Source organism: Maylandia zebra, linkage group LG17 (genome assembly GCF_041146795.1).
Source record: "Maylandia zebra isolate NMK-2024a linkage group LG17, Mzebra_GT3a, whole genome shotgun sequence".
Classification (NCBI taxonomy): Eukaryota; Metazoa; Chordata; class Actinopteri; order Cichliformes; family Cichlidae; genus Maylandia; species Maylandia zebra.
Genome location: NC_135183.1, coordinates 6,283,935 through 6,296,619, shown reverse-complemented (window position 1 = coordinate 6,296,619; position 12,685 = coordinate 6,283,935). Strand labels below are relative to the sequence as shown.

At 40.7% G+C, this 12,685-nt stretch overlaps 1 protein-coding gene across 19 annotated transcripts in view; it reads left to right on the top strand.

The window, feature by feature from the left end:
* dock7 (dedicator of cytokinesis 7) overlaps window positions 1-12,685 on the top strand; it is a 48,348-nt gene that overhangs the window by 32,890 nt on the left and 2,773 nt on the right. For 5 of the 19 annotated variants that reach the window (XM_004574500.4, XM_004574509.4, XM_004574506.4 and 2 more), the window contains 23 exons: window positions 33-146; window positions 428-595; window positions 701-840; window positions 983-1,152; window positions 1,401-1,579; window positions 1,683-1,865; window positions 2,342-2,501; window positions 2,775-2,871; window positions 3,921-3,938; window positions 4,912-5,008; window positions 5,119-5,253; window positions 5,347-5,499; window positions 5,788-5,946; window positions 6,105-6,205; window positions 6,354-6,546; window positions 6,672-6,815; window positions 6,904-7,035; window positions 8,394-8,408; window positions 11,472-11,597; window positions 11,689-11,778; window positions 11,874-12,110; window positions 12,195-12,338; window positions 12,440-12,546. In XM_004574500.4, the coding sequence (XP_004574557.1) occupies window positions 33-146; window positions 428-595; window positions 701-840; window positions 983-1,152; window positions 1,401-1,579; window positions 1,683-1,865; window positions 2,342-2,501; window positions 2,775-2,871; window positions 3,921-3,938; window positions 4,912-5,008; window positions 5,119-5,253; window positions 5,347-5,499; window positions 5,788-5,946; window positions 6,105-6,205; window positions 6,354-6,546; window positions 6,672-6,815; window positions 6,904-7,035; window positions 8,394-8,408; window positions 11,472-11,597; window positions 11,689-11,778; window positions 11,874-12,110; window positions 12,195-12,338; window positions 12,440-12,546 (3,062 nt within the window). Of the gene's footprint in view, window positions 1-32; window positions 147-427; window positions 596-700; window positions 841-982; window positions 1,153-1,400; window positions 1,580-1,682; window positions 1,866-2,341; window positions 2,502-2,774; window positions 2,872-3,920; window positions 3,939-4,911; window positions 5,009-5,118; window positions 5,254-5,346; window positions 5,500-5,787; window positions 5,947-6,104; window positions 6,206-6,353; window positions 6,547-6,671; window positions 6,816-6,903; window positions 7,036-8,393; window positions 8,409-11,462; window positions 11,598-11,688; window positions 11,779-11,873; window positions 12,111-12,194; window positions 12,339-12,439; window positions 12,547-12,685 lie in introns of all 19 variants that reach the window. The other 14 variants (XM_004574507.4, XM_004574504.4, XM_012915810.4 and 11 more) reach the window with 7 other exon arrangements.

The following is a 12,685-nucleotide window of genomic DNA, read 5'->3' as shown; positions in this document are numbered from 1 at the left end:
CATGTATAAAGCATGTTTTCTCATCCGTTCAGGATCTGGAGCTGGTGGAGAGGCTGAACATGAGCCTGGCCTTCTTTCTCAATGACTTGCTGTCAGTTATGGACCGAGGTTTTGTCTTCAGCCTGATTAGGGCATACTGGAAACAGGTAAATGAGTTTGTTTTTCTCGGTCTTTTGGTTTTTAATTTTTAAATTGCCATGGCTGTCAGGATCAGTATGACTGGAAAAAAGCCAGGTGAGTGCCGAAATTTCTGATTAGGCCTTCATTAAACTATTTAAAGCGTGGATCTCCTTTTTGTGCATTTCAGCTTTATTTACAGCACTATAACAGCCTAATATGTGATGACATTTCAACACTTTCCTTTACTGCACATGCTCCATTTTTGTTTGTAATATGTAAATGAGTATTTTCTGTTACCTTTTTCTAGGTGTCCACAAAGCTTTATGCTTTACAGAACCCAACCCTGGAGTCTTTGCGGCTTGATTTCTTAAGGATTGTTTGCAGTCATGAACACTACGTCACCCTCAACCTGCCCTGCAGCCTGCTCACACCACCTGCCTCTCCTTCTCCCTCTGTGTCCTCAGCAACATCGCAGGTCAATTTTTACTCTTAAAAGGCTGACACTCTGAAAATTTCAGCGTACAGATGTTAGATTTATGTACAGTCCAACACTATTAATAGTGTCTCTTATCTCTCACAGAGCTCTGGCTTCTCCACACACGTCCAGGACCAAAAGATAGCCAACATGTTTGAGCTGTCTGTCCCCTTCAGAGAACAGCATTATCTGGCTGGACTGGTACTGTCTGAACTGTCAGTAATACTGGACCCAGACAATGAGGGGTGAGAAGATGTTTTAATTAAGAAAGATTCTAAATGTGAATGTGTTTTATTGTCTGAATCTTCCCGTGATTGAGCTAAAACATTCCATTTCGTTTCCTTTTAAATTTGTTTTGCTTCTTCTCTTTCGTATTGTGTGCTGTAGGATGTTCGGTCTGCATAAGAAAGTAGTGAGCGTTGTTCACAACCTCCTTTCCAGCCACGACTCTGATCCTCGCTATGCCGACCCTGAAGTCAAGGCCCGTGTTGCTATGCTTTACCTGCCTCTTATCAGCATTGTCATGGAGGCACTGCCTCAACTCCACGATTTTACAGGTACAGGTGACATTTTTAGTATGAAGCAGCTTAAGAGTTAGCAATGTACGAATCTTTTGATTACTTTTTTGATTTTTTTTTTAAACCTTTACATTAGTTTAAATATTTTCTCAGGTCTTCTTTCAATTTTGTCAAGATAATTTCCTTGTCAAAACACAAATGTATTATCTTCCTCAGTTTTTATCTTTGTCTGCTGTCTCATGTCTGATTATTTGGCAACTTATGTTCTTTCCTTTTTGTTTTATTAGAGTCACATAATCAGTGGGGTCGACCGGGCGGCCCTCAGGGGGCAGCTGTTGGCACCAGCGGAGAAGAGACAGAGGGAGAAGGTAACAGCATGATCAGTCAGACTGTCGCCATGGCAATAGCAGGCACCTCAACCGCATCTCCGATGTCCCGACCGAGCAGCTTCTTGCTCAACTCGCAGGTAATTTCCTGCAAGACACAGTGACTGTATCAATTTATCTGCAGTTAATGGAAATATCTCAGTGCCGTGTGCTGCTTCCTCCTTTTGTGTTCTCGCATTCCAGGCGAGTCGTCAGCACGGGAGCTTCTCGGCCGAGTCCAGTCGGAGCCTGCTGATCTGTCTGCTGTGGGTGCTAAAGAATGCTGATGAGCTAGTGTTACAGAAATGGTTCACAGACCTGTCAGTGTCCCAGCTCAACCGCCTTCTGGATCTCCTCTACCTCTGCGTCTCCTGCTTTGAATACAAGGTAACATCAACAATCACTGCCTAACAGTTTGAGCTAATTAAGCATTAATTACCCACCTGAGAGCGCACTGCATACTGGGGGAATCTACATTGTGGGTTACGTCCACCTCTTCTGTTTATTTTCTATATTAAAATTGGGGGCGCTCATGCGCCTGGATAATATTTCTGATTGAAACTTGGTGAAACTACAAAACTAAACTTTTGCATGTGCTCTAGTACTAACTTAACTAAAAATATTTTCACATTTACCATCTAACTTTACATTTCTTTTCAAAAGGTTCTATAATTATCTATTTCCTTCTGTGTGTTTCAAGCTCTTTATGCTATGCTGTGTGTTGGTTGTTTGCTGTGCTGTGCTTGCATATTTGCTTTTCATGCTACTAACCCGCTTTGCTTGCTTGGTGCTTCGCTGCAAGTAACTTCCCTGCTGTGTGTGTTCTCTGTCCGTCCATTCACCCTCTACCTCATGGATACAAGGCCCATGTTGTGTTCACCATGCAGGGGAAGAAGGCGTTTGAACGCATGAACAGCCTAACCTTTAAGAAATCCAAAGATATGAAGGCCAAGCTGGAGGAAGCCATACTGGGCAGCATTGGGGCCAGACAGGAAATGGTGCGACGCAGCCGGGGGCAGCTAGGTGAGATTTAAACTTCAGGCACACTCACACAGTTGCAGGTAGGAAAAAATAAATGCTGAGAAGCAAAATTTAAGGATTACACCAACACAATAATCAGTGTATTCTGCTTTTTTCCTGGACACAGGTGCATGCATACATACGTCTATTTAGCTGTGCCTTTTGAAAGTACTGTAAATATAGCTACAGCCAGTTTGTCACGTTTTTTGTGTGCAGGGAGCCTCTTTCATCACTGTTTAAAAAAGAAATGGTAAATAATGTTTCCCCATCATCTAGAGCGGAGTCCATCTGGCAGTGCTTTTGGCAGCCAGGAAAACCTTCGATGGAGAAAAGACATGACCCACTGGAGACAAAACAGCGAAAAGATGGACAAGTATGGTCTTTTGAACTGTTGAAGGGCATTTTTCTGATTACTGTTTCATGCACAAAAAAACACAACAGTTTTTTAATAATCTAAAGAGCTTGCAAAGAAAAGCGACTGGACTTCTTTAAGTTTCTTAAAGACATTCACCTCTCAGAAGTTTCTTCAGTTCTAAGACCAAATGGTGGAGAGTCCAAGGTATTTAAGCCCTAGTGGGAGTCTCCATAGTCTCCACTGCCTCGGTTGTAGGTATGCAATTGAAGAGTGAGACCACATCAAAGGACACAAGAGGTCCAGTCGCTTTTCTTTCCAAGCTTCTTAGATTACCATGACCTGGATGACTGAGGAACTACACATACATGTTTTTTAATGGCATTGTGGAACTTTATTCTCTTAGGGGCACATGCACGAGTCAGGTCTGTTTCCAATTGCATTTTAAATTTACATAAAATAGGCAAAAGTTGAACTAAAAAGCTGGTCCCATTTCTCAGTAATGCTGCAAATAAAGCACTTAAGAGAAAGACACTCTAACAAGGTAAAGGACTTAAAGTTCAAAATGAACCTCAGATAGTGGAAAACCATGAGATGGAAATGGTTTTTCTTTCATGTATGAAAAGAATCTCAAAGATTTCTCATCAGTCCAGATTTAAAGTTTGGCTTCATGGTCATATTCATTTTTTGTGGCACCACTCCATTATTGCATCTTTATTTTGATTTAACAGTAAATTGTTTACTTATACCCTTTACAGGATGCCACTGCCAAGGTTTGGACAATGTACACAGTGGATTTTAAGCAATCAATATGTGATTGCAGTGCAGACTTTTAGCTAAAGTATCTCTATCTCTTATCTAAAAGTATCTCTATAACGCGGGAGCTTAAAGCTTGAAGGTTTTGCATCTTTTTGCCAATATTTTTTGTCCAATGATGACAAAAAATATAGCATTATGTCTTTTTGTTTTACTGTTTTAATTTTAATTCCTGTTCTTTTATCATTTCTGCTCCAGCATTTGTCTTCTGTTAATTTCCATTTGTTCTCTCATGTCACTGTGTGTTAATGTAGGAGTCACAGATCAGTCAGGTATTGTATGGTCCACATTTGCTGTGTGCTCCTTTAAATTCCTCCCTGCTTTAGTGCCTCTTTTAAGGTGTACTGCCATGCATGTGGGAAGTCCGACAGGTGAAGTGGATGCAGACTGAACTGATTAGCTTGTATTTGATTCTTAGCTTTCACCAAGTCATGAACAATTTTTTGAATTAACATAATTTTGAGTGAGATACTTTAACACTTTAGCAACTAATGCAATCAGTGATTTGTTCACATTCATTTCCTTTCCATTTTAACTTAAGTTCACACATGCACATCAGAGCACCAAGAGAGTCCCCCTGATCCTGGCCCTGACCCTCAAATCCCTTGTCCCATCAGTCCCTCTGTCCTGGTAACAACAAACTCTGCATTGGGGTTGGTAGTGGTTGCAGTGGGCCTGTTCTGCTTTTTAACCAGTGTGCTTGTTTTTCTGGGGTCCTGACTGATGTTGCTCCCTGGTTGATGTTGCCGGGGGGGAAGTCAAATGTGGCAAAAGCTTTTTTTCTTATCGGTCACCTATTCAATTCTGTATTGTTTCAGTTCAATCACAGGCATTTTAGGACATGTAGACTAACAAAATAAAAGTCACTGCGTTCTTCTTGTAGATCAGGAATAATGGGTTGCTTTTTTCTAACTTTAAATTATGCCAGTCTTTTAATGCCTTTCATATTTCCTCTAAGAAAAGAGCAGATAGGTTTAGGCTAACTGTCTCTCAGTGTAGGGCTTTCTTTGATTTTGCCAGAAAAAAACCAAATAGCGTAAACATACTGTTTTGTGTTTTAGACACAGCTGGCTGAGCATCCACACCACACATAACATGTTTTTCCTCTAAATTTTCTTCATTGTTCATGATTCTGTGCAGTGTATTAATGTGGTGACTGGAAGCTCATGCAGCGCTCAGTGGCACATCATCAACACCGCAATGTATGAGTTCAGTTTGTGACGGCGTCGTCTTGTGTCTGTGCAGGACGAGAGCAGAGCTGGAACATGAAGCTCTTATTGATGGTAATCTCGCAACAGAGGCCAATTTAATAATACTTGATACTCTGGAGATTATTGTACAGGTATGTAAGCGAAGAAGACGTATCCACACTAAATGGAAACAGGCATATATTCCCAGTCAGGCTGTGTTCAGAGGCCTATTACAGCTGCTTATAAGTCCTTTTCCCTCCAGACGGCATCAGTAACGGAATCCAAGGAGAGTATCCTGGGTGGAGTGCTGAAGGTGCTGCTCCACAGCATGGCCTGCAACCAGAGCGCCCTCTACCTTCAGCATTGTTTTGCCACACAGAGGGCCCTGGTATCTAAGGTTAGACTACTGGGCTTTCTTTATGTGTGAAGCATGCTTATTTCATCTTCCAGGCTTACATAGTAATAAATACTTCTCTCTCTGCCTGTGTAGTTTCCCGAACTACTCTTTGAGGAAGAAACAGAGCAGTGTGCTGATCTGTGTCTGCGACTGCTGAGGAGCTGCAGCAGCAGCATAAGCACGATCAGATCCCATGCCAGTGCTTCCCTCTACCTCCTCATGAGGCAAAACTTTGAGATTGGCAATGTAAGTACAGAGGTGATGGGTTGAACAAGTTAGAGCTGTGGAATGTGGCTGTACTATAACAAATAACATATTTGTTAACTTTAATTCACCTGGTTTATCTGAATACCAAACTGTGCAGTCATAGCAAACTTTAGTTCAGTTACTGATGTATGCATTATTGAAAGCAGACTTTGTGCTAATATCTTTTTAGAAATTATATGTATAGTGCTTCCTTCTCTCTTCATATGTCGGCAGAAAGCCAACAGCTTTGATAAGATGTGTGTTTTTTCTTTTTGCTTGAACTTTTAGAACTTTGCAAGAGTAAAGATGCAGGTGACAATGTCTCTTTCCTCGCTGGTTGGAACATCTCAGAATTTCAATGAGGAGTTCCTCCGTCGCTCTCTAAAGACCATCCTTACCTATGCAGAGGAGGATCTGGAGCTGAGGGAGACCACGTTCCCAGATCAGGTACTGGGTTCGCTATTTAGTTGTTTTCCATCACTGCTCGAAAAGGGAAAATATCCAGATTGCTGCTGATGTGATTCTCTGGACCTTTTACTTTGCAAACATGTCATCATCCCGGAGAAGGAGCTTCTTTATCCTGAGCCGTATTTTCTTGCTTTCAGGTTCAGGACCTTGTTTTTAATCTGCACATGATCCTGTCTGACACAGTGAAGATGAAGGAACACCAGGAAGATCCTGAGATGTTGATAGATCTCATGTACAGGTGCAAAACCCATGTGCAATGGAGCGATTTCTTTTGATTACTTAAAAGAGCATTTATTCATTGTAGTTGGTTAGTTAGTCAATATCTGGTTGTGGGTGTGATTTCCTGTGTGGTCTGTGTGTGCATTTGCATTTTTGTCCACTTAAAGGATTGCGAAAGGTTACCAGACATCTCCAGACTTGCGGCTGACGTGGCTCCAGAACATGGCTGGAAAGCACTCTGAGAGAAACAACCATGCTGAGGCTGCTCAGTGTCTGGTGCACAGTGCTGCCTTAGTGGCAGAATACCTAAGTATGCTGGAGGACCGCAAATATCTTCCTGTAGGCTGTGTCACCTTTCAGGTAGGAGCATTCCTGTGGTATTGTTTGTGCGCATGTCTCTCCTCTACAGAAACACATTTCTTACAATGACTGTGCATGCACCATAACCTTCATTTGTTTTTAATATGTGTGGTTATGTGCTCTAGAATATTTCTTCAAATGTGCTGGAGGAATCTGCAGTCTCTGATGATGTAGTGTCACCAGACGAGGAGGGAATCTGTTCAGGGAAATATTTCACTGAGATCGGTCTCGTGGGTCTCCTAGAGCAGGCTGCTGCCTCTTTTTCCATGGTGAGAGATGGAAACATGAACCGATGCTTATTTCTTTGTTTTGTGTTTTTTACCTGCTATTATTTAAAATAATTGTTCATCCTTCCAGGCCGGCATGTATGAGGCTGTGAATGAGGTTTATAAGGTACTGATCCCGATTCACGAAGCCAACAGGGACGCAAAGAAACTAGCCACCATACATGGTAAACTACAGGAAGCCTTTGGCAAAATTGTTCATCAGGTAAACACACACACAAAGTAGACTACTTCTTCAAATCACAACTCCCAACAGTTTGTGGTGCCAAGCTGACACTGAATTTATGCAATTAAATTCTAAGATTAATTTTTTTATATCTCAGTGTGACCTAGATTTATTGTTTTCATTGTCTAACTTCCGCTATGAGAAGATTACATTTGGGATACACAAGGTTACTTCTGTTTTCTTTTTTTCTTATGTAAATCCACCAAAGCTGTTTTTATAAATAAATTCCAGACAGTGTCAGGAGAATCGGGTCAGGAAATTGTCTGGAGCAGTCCATGTCAGATACCTTATCACTGCTGGAAATACTCCATTTGTTTTTGTTTTATTTTATGTGGCACAATGCCTGGGTAGAGGGTGCAGGAGGCAGGGCTTAAAGGAATTCTCCAGAAAGTCATGGGCTCTCTTCAAACATAGTTTTAATTGGACATTCATAGACTTTGTTCTATGGAGCTAGCAGGGCAAAAATCGTTTCATATTTATAATGCATGCTTTGCATTCTCACATGTGGCTCATGCAAAAAATTGCTTGAGTGAACACAATTTAAGACGTGTGCGGTTGAATTAGAGTTAAGTAATTACGGTATAGTATCAAGATCAGCACTTACAATGAAAAGGAGAAATTTTTTTGTCACTGTCATATGAATATATGCACAAGTACACTTTTCTCACACAGATTAACTGTCATGTTAAACAGCCAGTGTAGATGTATCAAGGCCAATTAACAAAAAAGGATGTTAGGAGCAAAGCTTCTTATCTGCAGGACTTTCAAAATGTACATACATCAGTCTCGATATGAGTCACTACACAGAAAAACAATGGATTCCAGTTAATGTTGCGTACACACCAGCTGTCACAGACACAGCTTTGCATGATCTTATCAGTTGGCAGTTAAATCCTAGTATATTTATTTATGCCTGATACCCACCATGCTTTACTTTTCTGTGAAGTATGACCTTAAGCATGCATGACATTTTGGATTCCAGCTGTGTTTTTTTTTATTTGTATTTTTTGTTAAAGGCCAGTTGTGTGGATTGTGTGACACAGACGGGTTACAGTCATCTGGTGTGCAGAGCAACTGCTCTTGCAAAGCAGACTTTTTCATAGTGACAAAAACATTCATGTGTAAAGAAAGCATCCCTGTTTTTCTGTTTGTTTGTTTTTTAAAGAATATTTCTGTCACACGCTCTGTTCTCCAGCTCGACAACTTAGTAACCTGGATTCGTTTCAAAGCGTTCATTCTCCTTATTGTAACATCCTTTGTATGTGTGTGTGTGTGCGCGTGTCGGAGGGCGTATGTGTCTTGTCGTTCACATGTCCTGTATTCTCTTTGTTACGCAGAGTACTGGCTGGGAGGTAGGTGACTAAACAGCTCCTGCTTGGCCCTGCTCATGTGGTTTATCTTTTTGTATTTTCTTTTTATTTACTCTCATCTTTTTATTTGCTAGCTGTTGGCATTCTTCTTCTTTGTTACATACATCCAAATCCATTAACATCTGCAGACAACATCAACTGTCTGCCCCTTTACCCGCTGGGGACGCTCGCTGTCTAAGCAACAACACCCTTCACCGTTTTCCTCTCTCCTCACTCTTCTTACACTGCAAGAGGAGCTTGTGTTTGTGTCTTTTTTATTTTATTTTATTCTTTACATGTGACAGTGTTGACAGGCTGTGCATGGGAGCCATGGTGTGTGACACTAATGACAAAAGTCTCAGCGAATGCATCACCTGCACAATCCACCGTTTTACCCCCTCCATTCCTCATCTTCTATGTGTCTGCTGGGTGTGTCGGTGGGCACACACACGCGCGTCAGCTGTCACACTTCATCTCATCTTCAACCACAGGGCTCGATTTCAGTGCACTGTTTTGACATGAAAGGTGTCTGTTAGCCATCCCGCTGTAGCCGTGGGGTCATTCTTGCCACACACAATTAAATGAGCCTTTTAACACGCAAGGTGCTGCAGACTTTGGGTCAAGGCTGGAACCAAATTCTCCAAAGGCAGTTTGTTTTCTAAGAGGGTTCAACTCACAGTAATCTCAGGATTACTTGATTTATCCCTTTTGATTTTGATTGGTTGTTATTCTTGCCCTTTCTTTTAATAGTTTAAACTAAATCGACCCCTGACTTTTGTTTCATGCATTCTGTCCCTTTGTTAACAGTATTAACCTCTGAGTTCTCATGGTCTATTGCATGAATTGGACAGAGCACAGGAAGCGCACTGAGCGTGCATGGTGTGTTTCCGAGGGTTGTGGATTATTTGTTTTTTTTTCCCCTCACTTTTGTTTTTTTAAATTCTTCGCTGTCTGCCTTTGCATGATCTGGATCCTCCACAATGAGTTTCTGTTCTTTCTCACAATCAGTGGAGATATTTTTACTGTTGTGTGTTAGTTTGTGTTGTTTTTAAAATTCTCTGGAGGAACCCAATCCTGATTAAAATTTGTTCTGTTTTTTTTTTCCTTTTTGATTTCCCTGGTTGCCGACCCTTCCTTCTTTACTTAATTGTGTCTTGTGGTAAGTTTCTTAGTTTACAGGGTTTCCTTAATTACTGTTTAAAAACATTTTCAAATCAGTGGTTTAACTAGCAATACATGACTTGTATCTTTTTTGATATTCCCTTAAGTTACCCTGATGCTTTATCTAAACATCTTGTGCATCAAGTTGTGTAGCATTTGCCTCAGATTTTCACATCATTTTCCTTTTTCCTGCCATACACGCACTTACACACTGGGCACTCATGGTGTACCTGCTGATTGATCTTGGGGCTTCCCTTTGGATGTTTCTTTCCAAGTAGAGGTCTAAGCAAAAAAAAAAAATTGGAGTTGATGGATGTTTTTCCTGTCAACAACTTCCAAAGACGTAACGGGGTGTTTGAGGTTGAAGTAGTTTTTGCCTTGTTTTGTTTCACAAACGTTTTCCCCTCCCGCTCCGTCTTTCTTTCTTTTTTTTGTTATCTGTCTGTTTGTGACTTTAAGGCTTCTATTTAGAAAACTTTGGTGCTGCTTTGATCTGTGAACTTGAGCTGTTTTTATTCTTAACATGGGAAAAAATTGCACACATGAAGAACACAAGCACTTACAAGCTGGGTGCAAAGGAGATGTCGAGTTCATGTTGACAACAATAGATACATTTCAGACACTGCGGGGTGTTTTTCCTGGCTTAGATTGGGATTTTTCACAAAAGCACATTAAGGCAATTCATCTGCATTCCTCGTATTTGTTATAATTATATAGATTTTCCAGTGATTTCTGACCATTTTATAAACCCAAATGTCCACTGTGTTTACTTACAGTGGACCTTGTGTGTTTCTTTATTTTTGGCTTGTATACTGTTATAATAATATTTAAACAGGACCAAACTGTCAAATAATGAGAAGCTAATAATATGAAAGTAATTCCTATGACCCAAAGGTCAGGATTCAGATTTTTTTTTTCTATGCTGGCAGCTGCAGCACAGAAGCCCCACCCACATACTTTTCAAACCTTCTGATTGCAAGAATGCAGTCAGTCAGAAGAAAGTTTGCTTGAAAAGAGAGGGCTGAAAGGAAAAGAGCTAAACCTGGCACTTTTTTCTTGCTGATGTTTGACCTAGTTTGCTTGGTACTTTTAGCCTGACTAATCTATTAGCAGGCCAGTATCATCGCCCAATATTAGCTATTTGACAGTCGGTATTTGTATTTTAAATAACTGCTTGGTGAAAAAGAAAAATGTAAAGAAGAGATGGAAGAAACACTCTTCTATTTTATATTGCATAGTTTGTCCACCAGAGGGCACTGTGCAACTTCCCAGAGTCGGGTAGAGAGCAAACAAGTAAATAAGCAACTACATATAACAAATTGTGTAGTTATTTATTTTATGGGATTTTTCTTTCTTTCAGACACATGAAACAGTCGATATATCAGAAGGTCAGATGTTTAAATGACAAAATATCAATATTTGTTTCGGCTTTAAAAATACTTGCTACCTGCCTGAGTTCTGTCAGGTCCTTAACTGCGGTGGAAAAGCTGCTGAACAACCTTTTTTTTTTTTTTTTTTTTTTAAAAAAAACAAAAAAAAAAAAACAGGTTGTTGAAATCACATACTTTCTGTCTGAACCTTCAGTACACTCACATACAGCTTTTAGAACAGAACCAACAGATTTAATCACATACTGCATGAAACTTCTAATAGTTGTTGTTATATATGTAGCTATATAGCTACATATATATCAGATTGTAGGCATACCATTTCTTTCAGTGAACTATAATCTTTTTCTGTCATCTTTGCCTCTGTGAAGAGAGCTGTAAAATCTAATAAAGTAAAAATACACAAATGCTTACTGTTCCACAGTATATCACAGTATGCTGTAGCAGGGTGATGGTGTTCTGCCTCGTTTTTTAACCCATTTATCAATGTTTCCCTCTGCCTGTTCAGGATGGAAAGAGAATGTTTGGTACTTACTTCAGAGTTGGATTTTATGGTACGAAGTTTGGCGACTTGGATGAGCAAGAGTTTGTGTACAAAGAGCCTGCCATCACAAAGCTGGCTGAAATCTCTCACAGGCTAGAGGTAAACTATGCTGTGCTCGCGTTCTCTCTCTATGAGTCTAATTGTTTTCTGTGAAAGAGTAAAATGTTCTGTTCTTTGTCTTTTCTGGTAGGGTTTCTATGGCGAGCGATTTGGAGAGGACCAGGTAGAAGTCATTAAGGACTCCAACCCTGTGGACAAGTGCAAGCTGGACCCAAATAAGGTTTAGTGTTGATAAATGAGATGAACATATGTTAAACGGATGGAAATGGTCTTAGCTAAAAAAAAAAAACAACCCAAAAACATTTGTCCCTCTAGGCATTCATCCAGATCACATACGTGGAGCCGTACTTTGACACTTACGAAATGAAAGACCGCATCACATACTTTGACAAGAACTACAACTTGAGACGTTTCGTCTACTGCACTCCTTTCACCCTGGATGGGCGAGCACACGGGGACCTGCACGAACAGTTCAAACGCAAGACCATCCTCACCACCTCCCACGCCTTCCCGTACATCAAGACACGGATCAACATCATCCACAAAGAGGAAGTAGGTCTACAGTCTGCCTGCTCTTCACAGGCAAATTCCACAAATGTTCAGCCTTTTCATGCAACCACTCTGTCACTCTTCCAGATTATATCCACACCGATAGAAGTGGCAATAGAGGACATGCAGAAAAAGACTCAGGAGTTGGCATTTGCCACCCACCAGGACCCTGCCGATGCCAAGATGCTGCAGATGGTCCTTCAGGGATCAGTAGGCACAACTGTAAACCAGGTAAGGTTTTGAATTTTTAGCATGCAACAACTGTTAGTTACAGCACTACTGATTCACAAAGCTGAAAGCTGATGTTTATGAGATTGTTCTGTTTTTCCAAGGGTCCTTTGGAGGTAGCTCAAGTGTTCCTGTCGGAGATCCCCAGTGACCCAAAATTGTACAGACACCACAATAAGCTTCGGCTCTGCTTTAAAGACTTCACCAAAAGGTATGGATTGTCCTTCCTCTAGGCAGAAGTTGAAACCTTCTCCTCTCACCCTGTACAAGCTGTAAAAATGATACGATACCACTGATGGTTGCTGTGTTGCTATATAACCAGACTATAGCACCCAAGTGCTATAAGTTTT